This window comes from Microcaecilia unicolor, chromosome 3, assembly GCF_901765095.1.
Source record: "Microcaecilia unicolor chromosome 3, aMicUni1.1, whole genome shotgun sequence".
NCBI classification, from domain to species: Eukaryota; Metazoa; Chordata; class Amphibia; order Gymnophiona; family Siphonopidae; genus Microcaecilia; species Microcaecilia unicolor.
The window spans coordinates 327348480-327365458 of record NC_044033.1 but is presented as its reverse complement, the minus strand read 5'-3'; the positions used below and the strand labels follow the sequence as shown (position 1 = coordinate 327365458).

The 16979-nt window shown below is 44.5% G+C and overlaps 1 protein-coding gene across 1 annotated transcript in view; it reads left to right on the top strand.

Annotated features, from left to right (window-relative positions):
- SCAF8 (SR-related CTD associated factor 8) overlaps positions 1–16979 on the top strand; it is a 1046706-nt gene that overhangs the window by 469176 nt on the left and 560551 nt on the right. The window contains 1 exon segment of the mRNA XM_030198392.1: positions 3083–3276. Within this exon segment, the coding sequence (XP_030054252.1) occupies positions 3083–3276 (194 nt within the window).

Genomic DNA, 16979 nt, shown 5'->3' with positions numbered 1-16979 from the left:
AGTTAGCCAACAGTCACAAACAGAGCTGAGGCAGCGAGGCTGGAATAAAGGAGTAGAGGTTGCAGGATTGGATTTTAATCTGCAGGCTGGAGCAGATGGAGCAGGCTGAAACAAATGGAGCAGGTTGGAACAGACGGATTTTAAGCTGCAGGCTGGAGCAGATGGAGCAGGTTGGAACAGACGATGCAGGCTGAAACAGAGGGTGCAGGCTGGAACAGAGGGTGCAGGCTGGAACAGATGGTGCAGGCTGGAACGGACTAAGTAGGTTGGAATGGAGGAAACAGGCTGGAGTTAGAGGGTGCAGGCTGGAATAAGGGTGCAGGCTGGAAGGATAGTGCAGGCTGAACGGATGATGCAAGGGTGATGCAGGCTGGAACAGATGATGCAGGAGTTAGAGGATCAGGGTGATTTTCAAGGCGTAAAGGCACTATAATGCTGGACGACGGGTTGTGGGTTGGGTGAGTGTAGGGTCCCTTGGTAGATTTGTTAGTCAGAATCTGTACGAGGAATTTAAGAAGTCCCTTGCATCAGGAAAATTTAACTCCTCTTTTATTTATTTATTTTGTCTGTTGCACAGTAGAATCCGTGCTGAGCTATTTTATAATATGATTTTTATTTGTATTTATTTATTTATTTTTGCTTTGAGGCTGGTTTGGGTTTTGGAGTTCGTTGTAGCAGGTGATAAGGCTTTGGATGGAGTACTGGAGGGTGAGAGATGCTGGGCTTCCAGGTTTTTTGAGCTCTTTTGTCAGTGGCTGGTCGGTAACGGGGCTCATGCGGCGGTTATACCTAGCAGCATGTCTCCTCTCCAATCCACGTGGTTGGAGTCTTCCACTCTCGACTGGAACGTTTCCAAGCTCGAGGTTAGCTCCGTCGGCTCGGGCCCACTGCACTGTGTCCGGCACGCGCAGTCCCTGTTCAGGCACAGAGCCCAGAGAGCACCGTCCTGCTCCGTGCTTCCTCTCACTCCCGACAGAACAAATTGGCCTCAGAGTATGTGTCTGGTGCTCCACTTCCAATTGGCGGGTCCGCGATCGGCTCCTGCAATTGATCAGCTCAGCAGTCCTCTCATGTCCGCCTTGGCTGATGCGCGGTGCTTCTCCACGGCGAGCTCGCCCTTCTCGGAGACTCCCCGGGTTGGCTCCGTGCTCGACTCTCTGATTGTGGGAAGAGTCGGCGGGGAATTTCAATTGGCTCTCCTGTGTGGTGTGGTCGGCCCTAGGCTTCTGAGAGCTCCGAGACCCCGGCTGCAACTCGACTAGCTCTCTGACCAGGTTCAGTTCCGGGCGACTGTCGGTCCCCTGGTCCGTCTAGGGGTCAGTCTCAGAGTCATGCAATCTGATTATAGCTGGTTCTCAGCTGGTAGGACCGTCAGGGTCTTCGGAGCTGTCTGATCCAGGAGAATAAATTCTAGCATGAGAAGCCTTTGTGGAAGTAGTACAGCAGTGGGGTTTGTTCTGGGTCTGATGGCAACATTAAATGTCAGCGTTGGCAAGTGAAAAACAATGTCAGTCACCAACTGGACCTTAAATTGACAGGAATAGATGCCTTTTTTCAAACCTTGGCCATGGATGGGATTTCTGTATGTGTTTTCCTCTTGGTCCCTGATAGGCAGAAATAGTCTGCAGTTTCAGCTACATGTTCTTCTGTTGGTATTAATAGCTCTGAACATGTTTAGGGTGCTTTGGTATGGAGACCTGATGAGGATGAAAGTGGAAGATCCTCTGCTGTTGTCTCTCATGATTCCTCTTTTAGTTGAAGGACTAATATCCATGCAAAACCCATCTCCATTCAGTCTTGTGGCTTAGATCTTGAACCAACACACCTTAGGAAAGGAGGATGTTCAGGAAGAGTGGTTTCTACCCTGCTGTGGCATAGGAAAAAAACCTCTACTTCATTGGCATATGTAAGAGTATATAGAATTTTTCAAGGTTTGTGTAAACACAAAGTAGTTATTTCCTTAATGTGCATTGGTTTTGGACATTCTCAGTATTTTGCAGGATAGGCTGGATAAGGAGTTAGTGCTTGCTTCATTGAAGGTTCAACTGGCAGCGTCATGTTTTAGAGGATTGGTGAAATGTAAGAGTTTGTATTCTAATTAGGGTGAGATATACTTTCTAAGAGAGGTAAAAGTGATTAATCCTCGTCATGTGATATTTTGTCTGTGTATTTAAATTTTGTTCTTTCTGCCTTAGTACTAGCCTCTTTTGAACCTTCTTGCATCCTTAAGCTGCTTTCCTCTTCATTATTTGTTTAGCTTGACAAATCTCAGTTTCATGTCTTTTCCTGTAAGTAGCTCTTCTTAGCTTTTAGTAGAGAAAAGGTTGTTTAGCCAGTTCCATCTTTTCTTTCTAAAGTAGTCTCCTTTTTTTTTCATTTTAAACCAGCCCATCTCTCTTCCAGTTTTCCAAGGTGCTAGAGATAAGGAAGTTAGGTGTACATTGTCTCATTGCTATCCTGCATAAGTAAGATGCTGCTTCAACACACAACTTACATCTAAACAGAATGGATGGGAGCAAGAGTGGGAATAAGGAAACAGGTTGTTTGATCTGTTTGGTGGAGCTTGTAAGGGAGACTCAGGCTCAAAAGCAGCAACAGCTTGGTGGAGCTTCTAAGGGAGAGACAGCCTCAATACCAGCAACAGCTTGATAGATTAAAGAAACTATTATGTCTGCTTACATTCTTAAGGGGTGGTCAGTGCTTAAGGTTTTGAACGCTCACTCTACTAGGAGGCAGTTTGCTTCTTAGGCAGAGCAGTTCTTAATTTCCCCATGTGAAATTTCTTTTGGGGAATTTATTATGTGTCTTTTGGCCAGTGCTTTGCTATTTGTATATTGACTGGCCAAGCTGCTGCACAGGATTCTTAAGGTGTGACAAAGCAGCGCGTTAGTTCTCAGTCTCCACCTGCTTGTAGGATGATACAAACCCAAGTATCTGGACTGGTCTGGAGGGACTCAAGGAAAGAAAATTAGCACATAGGAGCTAATTTAACCTTTGTCAAGACAGAATTCCTGCTCTTTTCCTAATTTTGAAAGAAAATCATTTTTATGCTGTTGTTGGTAACAATCAATTTTCTTCATAGATCTCCTAGGAAAAGAAGATCTAGATCCCGATCCGGGTCTAGAAAACGTAAGCACAGAAAGCGCTCTCGATCTCGATCCAGGGAGAGGAAGAGAAAGGTATCTCGATCCTACTCCAATGAGAGAAGAGTTAGGGAGAGGGAGAAGGAGAGGCAGAAAAAAGGACTGCCTCCAATAAGGTCCAGAACACTCAGTGGTAAGTAAAGTTCTAACTGTTCATTAAAATGGATTTTTAAGGAAACATGCTGCAAGTTTGCCTGTTTAGCATATTATCTGGTAACATGATTTTAAGAATAGTTTCCTCTGAAACGGAGCCTAATAAGCCTAAGGGCAGCATGTCAGGATACCTAAAATGGGTAAGCCGAAAACTGGCCTGCTTACATAGGCGTCTTTTTTGCTTAGTGTAGTGCATTTTGCTTTAAATTGTGTAGAGCATCAGTTCTCCAAGGAGAAGCAGGATACATCTGACAGAGCACAGGATCAGCTCTTCAGCTATTGAAAATATTTTGAGTGTATTCACGCATGCATGCCTTCATGCCAGCTGCTGTTGCGTTGGACCTCGCCTGCCACCATTTTACCAAGGATCTTAAAGTTAATGTTTCCTGCACTCTCCTCATAGCTTGCATATTAGTTATATGTTTTTGTCTCATTTTTGCAGTTTCTTCCTATGTAAGTCCTGTTGCTGTTGTGCGGTGACTCTTTTTCCTGGTAATTATCTTAGTTTTTTGGGGCATTTTTTAAGTTTCTTTTATTTTTGAGCATCATCTCCACCAAGGCAGAGCTAGGCTTCAAGCACCCAGTCGGGTTTAATTTTTCAAAATCAAGTCATTTGATTTTACTGTGGTGCTTTTTCTAGATATTTCCCAGAAAAAAAAGTTTCCAGTGGTTTTATGTTTAACTCTTTTTTATTAGAGAATTACAAAGATATAAAACATTCAATGATAATCACGTAATGTAACAAAATATCTCATCATCCTGTAGCTTGACAAATATATATTTTTGTTTTTCCCCCACCTTCCTCCCCGTCCCTTAAACTCCTCCCTCCCCAATCTACCCTATTCCCTCCCCTTTCCCTCCTTACTCCAGTATCTAGCAAATTATCTTCCGTCACGTAATTTACAGTCTCAGAAATTTAATAGGTGACTTCTGGCAGCCGGAGTCATTGTATTCCAAAATGGGCTCCATTGTTGCTGAAATGCCTTACCCGGCCTCGAGTCTAAATCCTTTATAGCCATGCGTTCCATTCGCATTAGAAGTATCATTCGTGTACGCCACTGTTGCCAAGTAGGTGGCCGGTTTGACATCCACTCTTAAAGTATCGTTTGTTTGCCAATCAGAATAGCTCTGTGTACAAATGCTTTATAACCTCGTTTAGCTGCCTTCCCCAATTGCAGGTGGCCAAATAGCATGCAAGCATCATAATACCAGTGCTGCCCCCAGGTGCAAGTCACATTGGTTATAATCTTTTTCCAAAACTTCTGGACACCCACGCAGTGCCAAAACATATGACCCACCGTTGCACCGAGAGTACCACATTTTGCGCATTCACCCCAAGGTGAGAGTCCCATGTAGAATGCTCTCTTCGGTGGAATATGCAAACGGAGGGCCATCTTGTATTGTAATTCCCAATGCACAGCAGAATCTGTAACCTTTCTTATATGAAGAATGTGGGCTTGCAGCTGTTGTGCCGTGATTGTCATTTGTAAATCCTTAGTCCAGGCCTGCGCTAAACACTGGTAGTCCAGCTCCAAGGCTGTGTCTCTTATGTGTCTATGGTGGTATGCCATGGGTACTTTCTGCTGTGACTCCAAAGAGTAGGCGGAGGAGAGTTCTTCTTGTACGTCCTCTGTCAGCGATGTCCATTTCAGTGTTGATATGTAATGTCTTAGCTGTCCATAAAAGAATTTATCGCTTGTTGGCAGGCCATAGTCTTTTTGCAATTCCCCGAAGGGTCTAATGTGGCCTTCCTTATTCACCACGTGAAGGAGATATTTAATACCTTTGGATTCCCATCTCCGAAATACTGAATACATTTGCCCTGGCATAAAAGCATGATTTTCACATATAGACAAATATGGTGTAGTTTTAGCTGAAAATTGATGCAGTCGGCACACCCATCCCCATACTGCCCTAGCAGTGGTCAGTATCCCGGAAGTTCTCAAGGCCTGGGGCATGGGCACTCCCACACTATGTAGATAGTTACTAAAGTGTATCCCTCGCATTAGGCCCAGTTCCAAAGACGTGTTAGTGTAATCTTCGGTGTGTCTGTACCAATCGTTTATATGTCTCATGCCACAAGCTATACTCAAGAACTTTATATTCAATAGTCCTAATCCCCCATATTCCACCGGTATACTTAACAAAGAGATAGGGAGCCGTGCCTTTTTCCCTTTCCAAAGAAAATGTAAGTGACGATGCAGTATACGTTCGTCCCCCCCTTTTCAGGTATAGTGGTATTGTTTGGAAGATGTATATCCATCTTGGAGCAATAACCATATTAAACAATGCAATCCTACCCAATAGGGATACAGGAAGTGCTTCCAAGCCTGCAAGGTCTGTTTAGTCTCATATAGTAGTTTACGAATGCTTATTTCGTAAAGCTGGGATAGGTCTGCTGGCATTCGTACTCCTAGATACTTGATAGAAGTCTGTTCCCAGGTAAGGGGAATTTTATCTTTCCAGACCCTGTGTATGTCCGGTACTATCTCGAGGGCTACTGATTTAGTTAGATTTAGTTTAAACCCCGAAATCCTACCAAAGTTTTCTATTTCTTTTAATAAGGGGGCCATAGATCTGGCGGGGTCTGTCACCGTCATTAATAGGTCATCCGCAAAGGCTAGTACCTTTATGGTCTGTCCCGCCATCGTTACCCCTGTAATATTTTCTTTACTCATCAGTGTGCGGAGCATCGGTTCCAGGGACAGCACAAATAACGCTGGCGAGAGGGGACAACCCTGCCTAGTGCCCCTTTTTATGTCAAATTCAATTCCTTTTATCCCATTAACTAATACTCGAGCGGTAGGTTTACAGTAAAGAGCTCTAGCTGCTTGCATAAACCACCCTTTAATTCCCATCACTTCCATAGCCTGGAAAAGGTATCCCCAACCCACTCTATCAAACGCTTTGTCAGCGTCTATACTCACTACTGCTGAGGGGACTTCCTTGTCTTGGCATGATGCCATGGCCAAGAGTAGGCGTCGGACATTATGCGTTGCTTGTCTATTTCTAATGAAGCCGACTTGTTCTGAACTGATCAATTTAGGTAAACATTTTGCCGATCTTTCTGCCAGCATTCCTGCTAATATTTTAGTGTCCACATTTAACAGAGATATAGGACGGAAGTCCTCTGCTCTATCAGGGGTTTCCCTGGTTAGGTATTAGCGTAATTAATGCTGAATTGGCATATTTTGGAAATGTCCCTGTCTCTATTACTTCCTCATAATGTGCCAATAATGCTAACTGCGCCTCCAGGGGCAGGGCTTTATAGTATTCCCCTGTGTAGCCATCGGGGCCCGGTGCGGATCGATATTTTAGTTTTTTTATTGTCTGTTGAAGTTCTTTTATGGTCAGGGGAGCATTAAGCATTTCGAGGTCCTCTGGGCTTATTGTTACTAGATCTGCCTGTGTTAAGTATTCTTGTATGGATTTTTCATTTGGTAGCGTCTCATCAGAGTACAGCCTTGCAAAATGTTGAGTAAAGATTTTTTCGATTTCCTGTTGTTCTGTTGTTTAATTTACCTTGCTCGTCCTGTATTGCTGACACTACCCTAGATCCTCCCCAGTTCTTTATAACTTTAATGAGAAGTCGTTCCCGCCTTGTTCCCAAAGCGGTTGTAATTTATATTTATAGTATATCGAGGATCTACGCTCATTTTCGTGTAACAGGGTATTAAGAGTATATTTGTAAAGTCTTCATTTGTTCTAGTGAAGTCTGGGAGGGTCTGCGTATATGGTTACGCTTAGCACCAGCTAGTTGTTTTTTCCAACTGTAATATTGTCGCCGCTCGGCGTTTTTTTTTTTTTCAAACTACAGTAAGCAAGAATGTCCCCTCTAAGAACTGCTTTGGAGGCCGACCAAAACAGGACCGGATCCTCCCGAGCATTGCTCCTTATTATACAGGGCGTATTCTCCCCATTTTTGCCATCAGATACTCTTGAAATTGAGGGTCCTATCTAAGAATGCTGGGTATCTCCATCCCGCACCTCCTGCACTATCCCCTGGGACTTCTAAGTCAATCCACACCATAGCATGGTCTCCGATACTTCCTCTGGACCTATACAGGCTGTCCCTGCCTACCTGATGAAATATAGTTCCTTTCTAATAAGATATAGTCTAGCCTCGATAATGTATCATGCGCCCTAGATCTATGCGTGTAATCACGGCTCTCCTGGGTGGAGCACCCTCCATGCATCTATCAAGCCCAGCGTCTCCATAAACTTTTGTAACTCCCCTGCCCTTTGTCCTGAGTAATGTACCCGATTGAGGGTTGGTGGTGTCCCTCTTTAGGATCGAGAACTAAATTAAAATCCCCAAGGATTACCAGCCTACCCTTTGAGTGTTGAAGACATTTACTCCCCAGAGTATGATAAAACTCTCTGTCACACTCATTAGGGCCGTACACTCCAGCCAGCAAAAATTCAAAACCATGTACCCATACTCGCAATATTATGGAGCGTCCCTCTTTCCCTCTTTCTACTATTTGTACCTTGCCTGCCAGGCCTTTACGGAAGAGTACTGCTACTCCTCCTTTTCGTCCTGTGGCCTCAGCTGCATAACACTCGCCCACCCATAACCGTTGTAATTTGGCATGTTCTTCATTAAGTTGCGTTTCCTGTAAACAGACAATATCCGCTCGATGTCTTTTTAGGGCCGTTAATATTTACTCCTTTTGATAGGGGATGATATGCCCCCTACATTCCATGTTATTATTCTGAGTGGCATGTCTGTATTAATTTTTTTAACTCCTTTTGCTCATTAATAAATGACAGTGTGAGAGACCCCTCGTGTTTACCTTGTAATGTTTCTCCTCGTGTAACCTTGATATCTTTTCCCTTTAATGACTCCTTGTCCATGTCCCAATATTTGATAGCTGGAGTAGGTCTCTCCCCCCCAATAGTCCCACTCCCCCCTCCCGTCCCTCCGTCCTCCCACCCATACTTGAACCCTATTTCCAGCCGTCTAGCCATGCCAGGCGGATGGTGTGATACCCCAGTGAACTATCGGGGTCCCCAACCCCACATGCCTCCCATACATTACACATTATAACTAAATAAACATTCACTATATATGCCTTGCAGTGCGTCTCACCAGTCCTTATAATAAGTTCAGTTCAGGCGTTTTCGAGTATCCTGTTATCAATCAGGTGTTGCCTTGCTTCTGCTTCTGTGAGAAATGTGTGCCATCTCTCCTGCGTGAACACTTTTAAGTGTGCTGGATATTGTAGACGAAACCGCACCTTCTTTTGTGCCATAGCTGAGCACAGGGAGTGGAATTTCTTATGTTTCTCTTGTATAATTGTTGAATAATCCTGGAAGATCAAAATAGTTCGGTGATTATATTTTAGCGATTCTCGCTTAATTTTGAACCCTTGTAGGATTTCAAGCTTGTGGCGGTAATTCAGCAGCTTTGCTACCACAACACGTGGTCGGGCCTGATCTTCCGCCTTTCGACCCACGCGGTGCGCCCTCTCGATCACAACTGGGCCCATCGTGTCTGTGAGTGCTAGTTCTTTGGATAACCATGACTCCAGCCATGTTTCAAGGTTTTGTTCTGGCAGTGCTTCGTCCAGCCCCACAATGCGGATATTATTTCTACGCGCCCTGTTTTTGTAATCATCGAGGAGGCTGCGTTGATCCGCTAGTTGTTGTCTCAGGGCTACAATATCGGGTCCGTATCCGCGGGAGTCAACCTCTACCGCTGAGACCCTGGTCTCCAAGTCTCCTAGTCGAATACCAATCCATCCAAGGTTGTCTGATAAGCCTCCAGTTTGTTGTTCAAGGCTATCCACTTTGGTTCCCAAGCCCATTCAATTGCCTTTGTGAGCTGTAAAAGTTGAGTCTCTGTAAATGCAGGCCCCTGCATTGCGGTCTCCTCCGATTGTTTAGCGTCTCCGCTGCCCGTTTTACTCCCTTTCTTTACGGTTTTTGCGCCATAGTTAGGGGTGAGGTTTTAAGATATTTTTCCATAAATTGAAGTCGCGCTGCAACGTTTTAATCTGCTCAAATTAAGTTTTTGTGGGGCTGGGGCCTCGGAGCTTCGGATGTTTGCTGCGCCTCAGCTCATGACGTCACCGGAAGTCCTTCCAGTGGTTTTAAAAAGTACTCCCAGTGTGGCCGGACCATATCCATCACAGATACCCACTCTTGTTGCCTGTAATGCCTGCATGTTGACTCTGATCCCTCTTGCATTCTCTGCATTGGACACTGGTTATTCTTCTACATTGAAAGCATTGGAATTGGTCATTGTAAGATCCCCATCAAAGGAAGAGGAAGGATTCATCCTCTTTCACTTCGATGCTGAGGGACAAAGATGCTGGATGTCAGGCGGAGTCTTAGGCACACTGACATTTAGCCCCTTCAGAGTGCAGCATCAAGATAACTGAAGTCCTCAAAACACGTCCACTTTTTGAGGATTGTTCACATCCTTTGTTACATTGAAGGGGGAATGATAGCCTCCAGTAAGCTGAGACCTTGCTTCTAATACATCCCAAGTAATTCTGGAGGGCTGTGATGCCCCTGCCTTTGTTGATGACAGCCTTTGATGACAGCTCATGAAACAATTCAAGTATCATATGGAGTGCTGCTTTTCTTAATAAAAAAGGTGTGGTGTCAAAAGCGTCAGTGTCAAGGCTTGAGGTGGTCTACTGATTCTTGGTAACCACTCACTGCCTACTTAAGATATGTTCATGACTCCTCGAAGAGGCTTGAAGTCAATACTGACATCACTGGTGTTGATCTCCAGCCCTTCAAGAGAAAAATCTTTCCTGGTGCACTGAAGATCCCTGGTGTCTCAATGTCCTTGGCTCATATCTGACAAGAGCTCAGTCATTCAAGAAAGTCAGAGACCCAGAATTTTCCTCCAGAGTACTTCTGTGAGTTGCTCAAAGCATTGTTGGGTTTCTGAAGAGGAGTCAGGAACCACCTCGTAGAAGATGTCAGCTGGTCTCCATTAGATTCCATTCCCACCACACTTGATTCTCCCTCCCCCCCTCAGGAGGCTATATCAGAATCCAGAAAGATGTACAGATGAGAATGTGGGAGACCATACTCTACATGCATCCTATTTTTAGGAAGATCAACTGTATGTACAGAGTCCAGAAGGCTCTGGAATTTGAAAAGCTGCAGCTTCCTCGCTATTCCAAGATTGTCAGATCTGCTCTCAAAAGAGTCAAGAATTTGAAGACTTACTCTTTAGGAAGTGAGGCATTGATGCCTAGACTCATCTGGCTGAGGGCTTCAGACCTCGGACCTGACGTGCAGGAAATGTTTGCTGATGTGCCATGGAGAGAAAGTTTTTTTTTCAGAGATAAGGTGCAGGAGGCTACCACTCTATGAAGCAGCACTGGACATTCTTAAAATTCCCTCCAAGCTCACTTCTGATGGCCTCCTCTTCTATGAGGTTTTACAGCAGAGGGCAATGGAGATCCTATTGCTCTCAAAGGAGTGGATATTCTCTATCCTTCTGCTCTTCCCTGGCAAGACAGGGATCGCACTCATGAACCAGATAGCTCCCACTGTCAAAACCAGAGACTGGATTTTGACCGTCTCAAACAGAGCATAATGTTAATCCCTGTAAATGCCCCAGATGACTTTTGGTAGGAGGGAGGCTGAAATATTTTGCAGAATGGTACTCCCTGATAACCTCAGAGTGGTGGGTTATGAAATAGTTTGGGATGGTTACTATTTGCAATTAAAACTATTCTTTCAAATTGCCTAAGAGAACATCAAAATTATACACTCAGCATCAGAAATTGCTCACAAAGGAACTCTGCCCTCTTGCAAGCCAATACAGTGCAGCCTATTCCACCCATGGGAAGTGAGCAGGGATTTTATTCCAAATACTTCGTGGTCACAAGATGGGGAATTTTGTTCCATTCTAGATCTGAGGGCACTGAATAAGTTTCTATCCAATCAAAAGTTCAGGATGTTTTTTTGGGCACCCTCATTCTCATTTTTTCCAAAAAGTGAATCTGTAATGCTTGCTGAACTTAAGATGTGTACACCCACATACAGATACATCCATCTCACAGAGATATGTAGGAGGGAAATACCACAACGAGTACTGCTTACTGCCATTTGGCCTCAAGTCAGCACCATGAGTTCATAAAATGTCTAGCAATCATCACCAGCATCTCTATGCAGACTAGAAGTGCACGTGTTTCCCTACTTGGATGATTGGCTGGTCAAGATCACATCAGAGGATTGAGCAGAGAATCAATGTTTAATCATTTGAGTGCTGGACGCTGTTGGGGGTTGGTCATAAATTATTCCAAATCACATCTCGGCTTGTTTCAAAGATTGGAATTTCTTGGAGCTACTACTACTTATCATTGCTATAGCGCTACTAGACATGCGCAGCGCTGTACACTTGAAATTGAAAAGACAGTCCCTGCTTGACAGCGCTTATGATCTAATTAGGACAGACATACAGGACAAATAAGAGATAAGGGAATATTACAGGTGAGGATGAAAAATAAAGGTGCGAACAAGTGAATAAGGGTTAGGAGTTAAAAGTAGTATCATACTTGTGAGTTTTCTAACTCACAAAGGACAATGGATACCCGGTGGAGCTTACATGAGCCACAGGGTCATTTGCTTCGTGTTGCCACCAAGCTTAGCTTTTTCACATGGCGGTAGTTTTCATGGCTTCACAGATCTCCTTCAAGGTAGGAATCAGAATGTCCTTGATATTGTGAGATTGACCTCCACCAGGTCCTTATCATTGTTCTTGATCTTCTGTAGTGTCTCTCAACGTTAGGGGGTTTGGAGGCTCATCCAGGACAGGTTGTATGTGTCTGGTTGCACTACACTGTTTATTCCTTCTTTGTTTATAAATAATTCCCTATAGTGATGGCATCGTAGTACTGTTTTGTTACTCATCAGCGTGTACATCCCAGAATTGCTGCAATGTCCACATCTCTGCCATCTGTAGCATTAGCCAGGGCTTCCTCCAGCTCTGGTTCCAGCATAATCTATTCCTCTTGGGATCTCTCATTTTGCTTGTTTGGGAATAAAAGGTTTTTTCCATAGATGCTCGAAGTCCCTGACCCATTCTGTTCTTCCTAAATCGCTTTTCTGTCCCGTCACTGGTAGGACTGGCGTTGGCATCAGCTGCTGTCCCTCTCTTTCTCCCTGGCCGAGGAACCAGCTGGCTTGCTCACTGCTCCATCATTGTTCACTGTGACCAGGGAAGCCTATACCTACCAGAAAAGCTCTGGTAGACATGAGTCTGGTGTCTGCATTTCTCCCAGAACAGTGGATATTAACTCTCATATCTGTAGTAGAAAAAGTGTGTAAGAGCCAGCAGATTTCATGTGATTCCCTATGCATTCCTCAATTTGAGGGTAAGCTCAGTGGATCCTGGCTACCCAATGGACTTAAGCCATTGGTTGTTTAAGGATGCCATGTGTCACATCTCCTTTTTGGGACTCTGCTCAATTCAATCTGGCGAAAGGAAATCCCCATCCAAATTCTTCAGAGTTAAAAAGTGCTGAGATAGGTACATCCAAATTGGCCTGGTGAGTTGGGGGGGACCGGGACGGACAGACATATAGAAGGGCTGCACACTCAAGATCTTGATCTGCTTAAGTAAAGTTTAATCTGATAAACCTCCTAGACTTAAGAACAATTTAGACTGCTCTAAAGACTTTCAAATGATAAACAGTCAGGGAGGATTAGGTTTGTACCTCTGGTGTCTGGGAGTGAGTCAGTATGTGAAAGTAGGCCATTTCTTAGGGAATGTCCCTAAGGGCCACACATCTTGCAGGAAAAAAATACCTGTCTTGTAGACAGATTGAGTTGGATCCTGCGACTTCATGAGTGGTGGTTATCTGAGGTGATAACCCAGCAGATCTTTCAAGAGTGGGATTCCCTTTGATATGCCACTCACCACAAGAAAGTCCCTTGTTTCTGTTCCAGACTAGGATCATATGACAGACTAGTCTTGAATGCGTTCCTCCTCCATTGAGAGCAGAGCATATTGTATTTGTATCCTTCAATACCTCTCATAGTGAATGATCATTTGAATCTCAATCGGGTTTGAAGAACTGTGATTCTCTTCTCCCTTTACTGTCAGCAGCACATGTGGTTTCCTCATGGAGTTCTCAATAAGCTTTCCACGGAGAAAGGTGTGCTTTAACACAGGTCACTCAAGATCAAGGAACCCTGCTACATCCTGAGATTCAGTCTGTAGCCCTCTTGGCTTGGATGTTGAGAGGATAGATGTAAATTCCCTGAACTTGCCAGACAGTGTTTTCAGTGTTCTGCTGACTTGCAGATGAGTTTCCACTGGATTTAAATGGATGAGGTTTGCCACCTGGTGTGATATGAAGGCTTTAAATTCCTTTTCCTGTCCCACACAAAAACTGCTTGAATACCTTCTGTATCTTTCAGAGTCAAGTCGTTAAGACCAACTCTGTCAGAGTTCAGCTTAATGCAATTGTCACTTATCAAGTAGTAGAAAAAACAATCTCTAATCAGGCTGTGGTTATTCACTTTATGCGTTGCTTGCTTGCTTCTATTCAGTCATTCCATCAAGCCTCCTGCAGTGTTGTGGACCTCATTGTTACCTTATTCTAGATGATGAACCTTTGAGCCTCTTGGTACCAGCCACCTGAAGTACCTGACATGGAAGATCCTATTTTTTGATGGCAGTCACTTCAGCCTACAGGGTCAGTGATCTCCACACCTTAGTAGTAGACCCATATTATATGAAGTTTTATAACAGAGTTGTCTTAAGTATTCATCTTAAGTTCTTTCCTAGGGCAGTGCTGGAAATCACAGCAGTCAACGATCATCACTCCTCTCTTCATGATCACCTAGTCTGTGTGCTGTTCTATAGACCACCGGTTCCTTGGTCTAGCAGTCAATCTGAGCTACTGGATCTTCTCTCACACATCTGCTTGGATAACTCCAAACATACTCCTTTTGGGCGACCTCAATCTCCACTTAGAACACTCCACTTCGCCAGACACCATTCAGTTCTTAGACTATCTTTGACTTTGGGACCTCGAATGCCCTATCTCTGGTCCATCTCACTGTAAAGGGCATTCTTTGGATCTCCTCACCCTTAATATTTTGGACGACCAACATTTTTCCCTGCACGATGCCAGATGGGTCGAAACCTCCCTGGTCTGACCATTACAAATTACAATCACCTTGCGTTGGCAATGCTCAGTCTCCCCCAGACCCACAAGATCCACCAGTATTATTCTAGAGGCATCATTGACCCCTGCCTATTCTGGAAGATATCTATAATTACCACAGGGAGTTACTACCAACCTCGCCTAACTACCTCTCTGACTGGGAAAATAAATGCAAGTCAGTGCTAGATTCCATTGTGCCTTTATATCTTAAAACTTCATATATGCGCAACTCAACACCCTGGTACTCCGCTGACCTTAGAGCCTTGAAGATTGAGACGAGAAGACTAGAACGAGCTTGGCGTAAACGGAAAACAGACCTGGCCCTGGGGGCCTGGAAAACCTGTCACCGCAAATATAAATATGCAATACGGCAAGCAAAGCACGCCTACTTTTCTTCAAAAATACAGTCTGCTGGCCGTGACATACAAAGGGTGTATCAGCTACTAAGCTCCTTCCTTGATACCCGTAAACTGGAAGTCCCCAGTGCTGTCATTCCGTCTGCCACCCAACTTGCCACCTACTTTGAAGAGAAAATCTTAACCTTACTGTCTTCAACTGTTAGTTGTTTTTCAGATGTAGATTGCACTTGGACTGATTTTAATCGTCTATTACCCGACAACGTATCCTCTGCTTTACGAAAGTTCTCCAGTAAACATTGTAGATTGGATGCCTGTTCGGCCCATCTTTTAAAAGCCGCCCTAAATGTTTTGTCCAAGATCTGACCTGCTACCTAAACTTTATGTTAAGCTCTGGTTCCTTCCCATCAGGCCATGGTAACATTCTCTTCACCCCCTTACCGAAGAACCAACAGACAAAGCCAGATGTATTCTCTAACTACCGTCCAGTGGCTTCAATACCATTGTTCACCAAACTAATGGAAAGTATGGTAAACACTCAGCTCAATGACTTCCTGGCTGACCATGGTATCCTTCACCACTCGCAGTCAGGCTTTCGTGCTCAGTATAGTACAGAGACTGTTCTAGTCACCCTCCTCTCAAACTTTAAACAAGAGCTGGCCATCGGACGGAAGGTACTACTGCTCCAATTTGACATGTCAAGCGCCTTCGATATGGTGGACCATGAACTGCTATTACATTTACTAGACTCATACGGCCTAGGAGGATCTGTTCTACACTGGTTCGAGGGCTTCCTGACCACTAGAACTTACCAGGTCACAGCGAACTCCGCTATCTGTACACCGTGGAAAGCCTCTTGCGGGGTACCACAGGGTTCCCCCCTTTCACCATCCTTATTCAATATTATGCTGACACCTCTAGCCTCCGCCCTAGCACAACTAGACCTAAATCCTTTCATCTGTGCGGACTATATTACCATCTACAAACCCTTCCATACCACCATATCGGAAATCGCTGATCGCATCGAATCTTGCTTCTCCACCATTTCACATTGGCTCAGGTGTTTCGCTTTAAATTAAACAAGGAAAAAAACTCAATGTCTCATTCTCTCATCCACCCATGCCCAGATAACCGACACAATGCTACCACTAAAGGGCTACTGTCTCCCAATTTCCAACAGTCTGCGACTCTTAGGAGTGCACCTGGACAAGCACCTCCAGTTGGATAATCATGTGCATTTGGTCTCCAAACGAATGTTTCATGCTATGTGGAGGCTCAGACGCATATGATGCCTCCTTACCAGAGTCCTATTCCGTACCCTTGTGCACTGGCTAGTTCTTTCCCACCTGGATTACTGTAGCGGAATTTATGCGGGCTGTAAGGTCTCTTTACTGAAAAAGTTCAAGACAGTCCAGAACACTGCCGCGAGACTGATTCTGGGAGAACGTTGTTATGCACTCACCGAGCCTCTGCGCTTCAGGCTCCACTGGCTACCTGTAAAGGAGCGTATCACTTTTAAGCTCTGCTCCTTAACCCACAAAATCATCTATGGGCTTGCTCCGGAGTACATGCTCCCATTGATCGACCTTCCACCCAGGAATGCCACGCCTGCTGCACGGACGTATCTCCATCTCCACTTCCCAAATTGTAAGGGTGTCAAGTAGAAAAGGATTTTCACCTCTTCCTTCCGCTACTGGTGCCCTAAATCTTGGAACGCTCTCCAGCTGCACCTTAAAGCACAATGGACCACAGCCTTTTCAGAAGCTGCTGAAAACCCACTTCTTTACCAAAACCTACTCCCCTAGTTACTCCGCTAATTGATATCCCCCTCACGATCCCCACCCTGCTCTGCTTTGCGTTGCTAGTTACTTCTCCCACCGTCTATCCTCTGTTTCCTCTGCAATGTATTTCTGCTTTATTGTATATTTTCCTAATTTTTGTAAGCCACATTGTGCCTGCATGAGTGGGAAATGTGGGATATAAATGAACTATAAATAAATAAATAAATAAATTCAATATTAACCAATCAGTTGTTCTACCAACATCTTTTCTAAAATCTCATGCCCACAAAGATGATAGCATATTGCCTATTTTGGAGTCATACTCAGATTGGTTAGCAGACTGTATTTCTTTCACGTGGCCAGGTTAGGACGACAGGGTCCTGTCATTGCTCATAATGT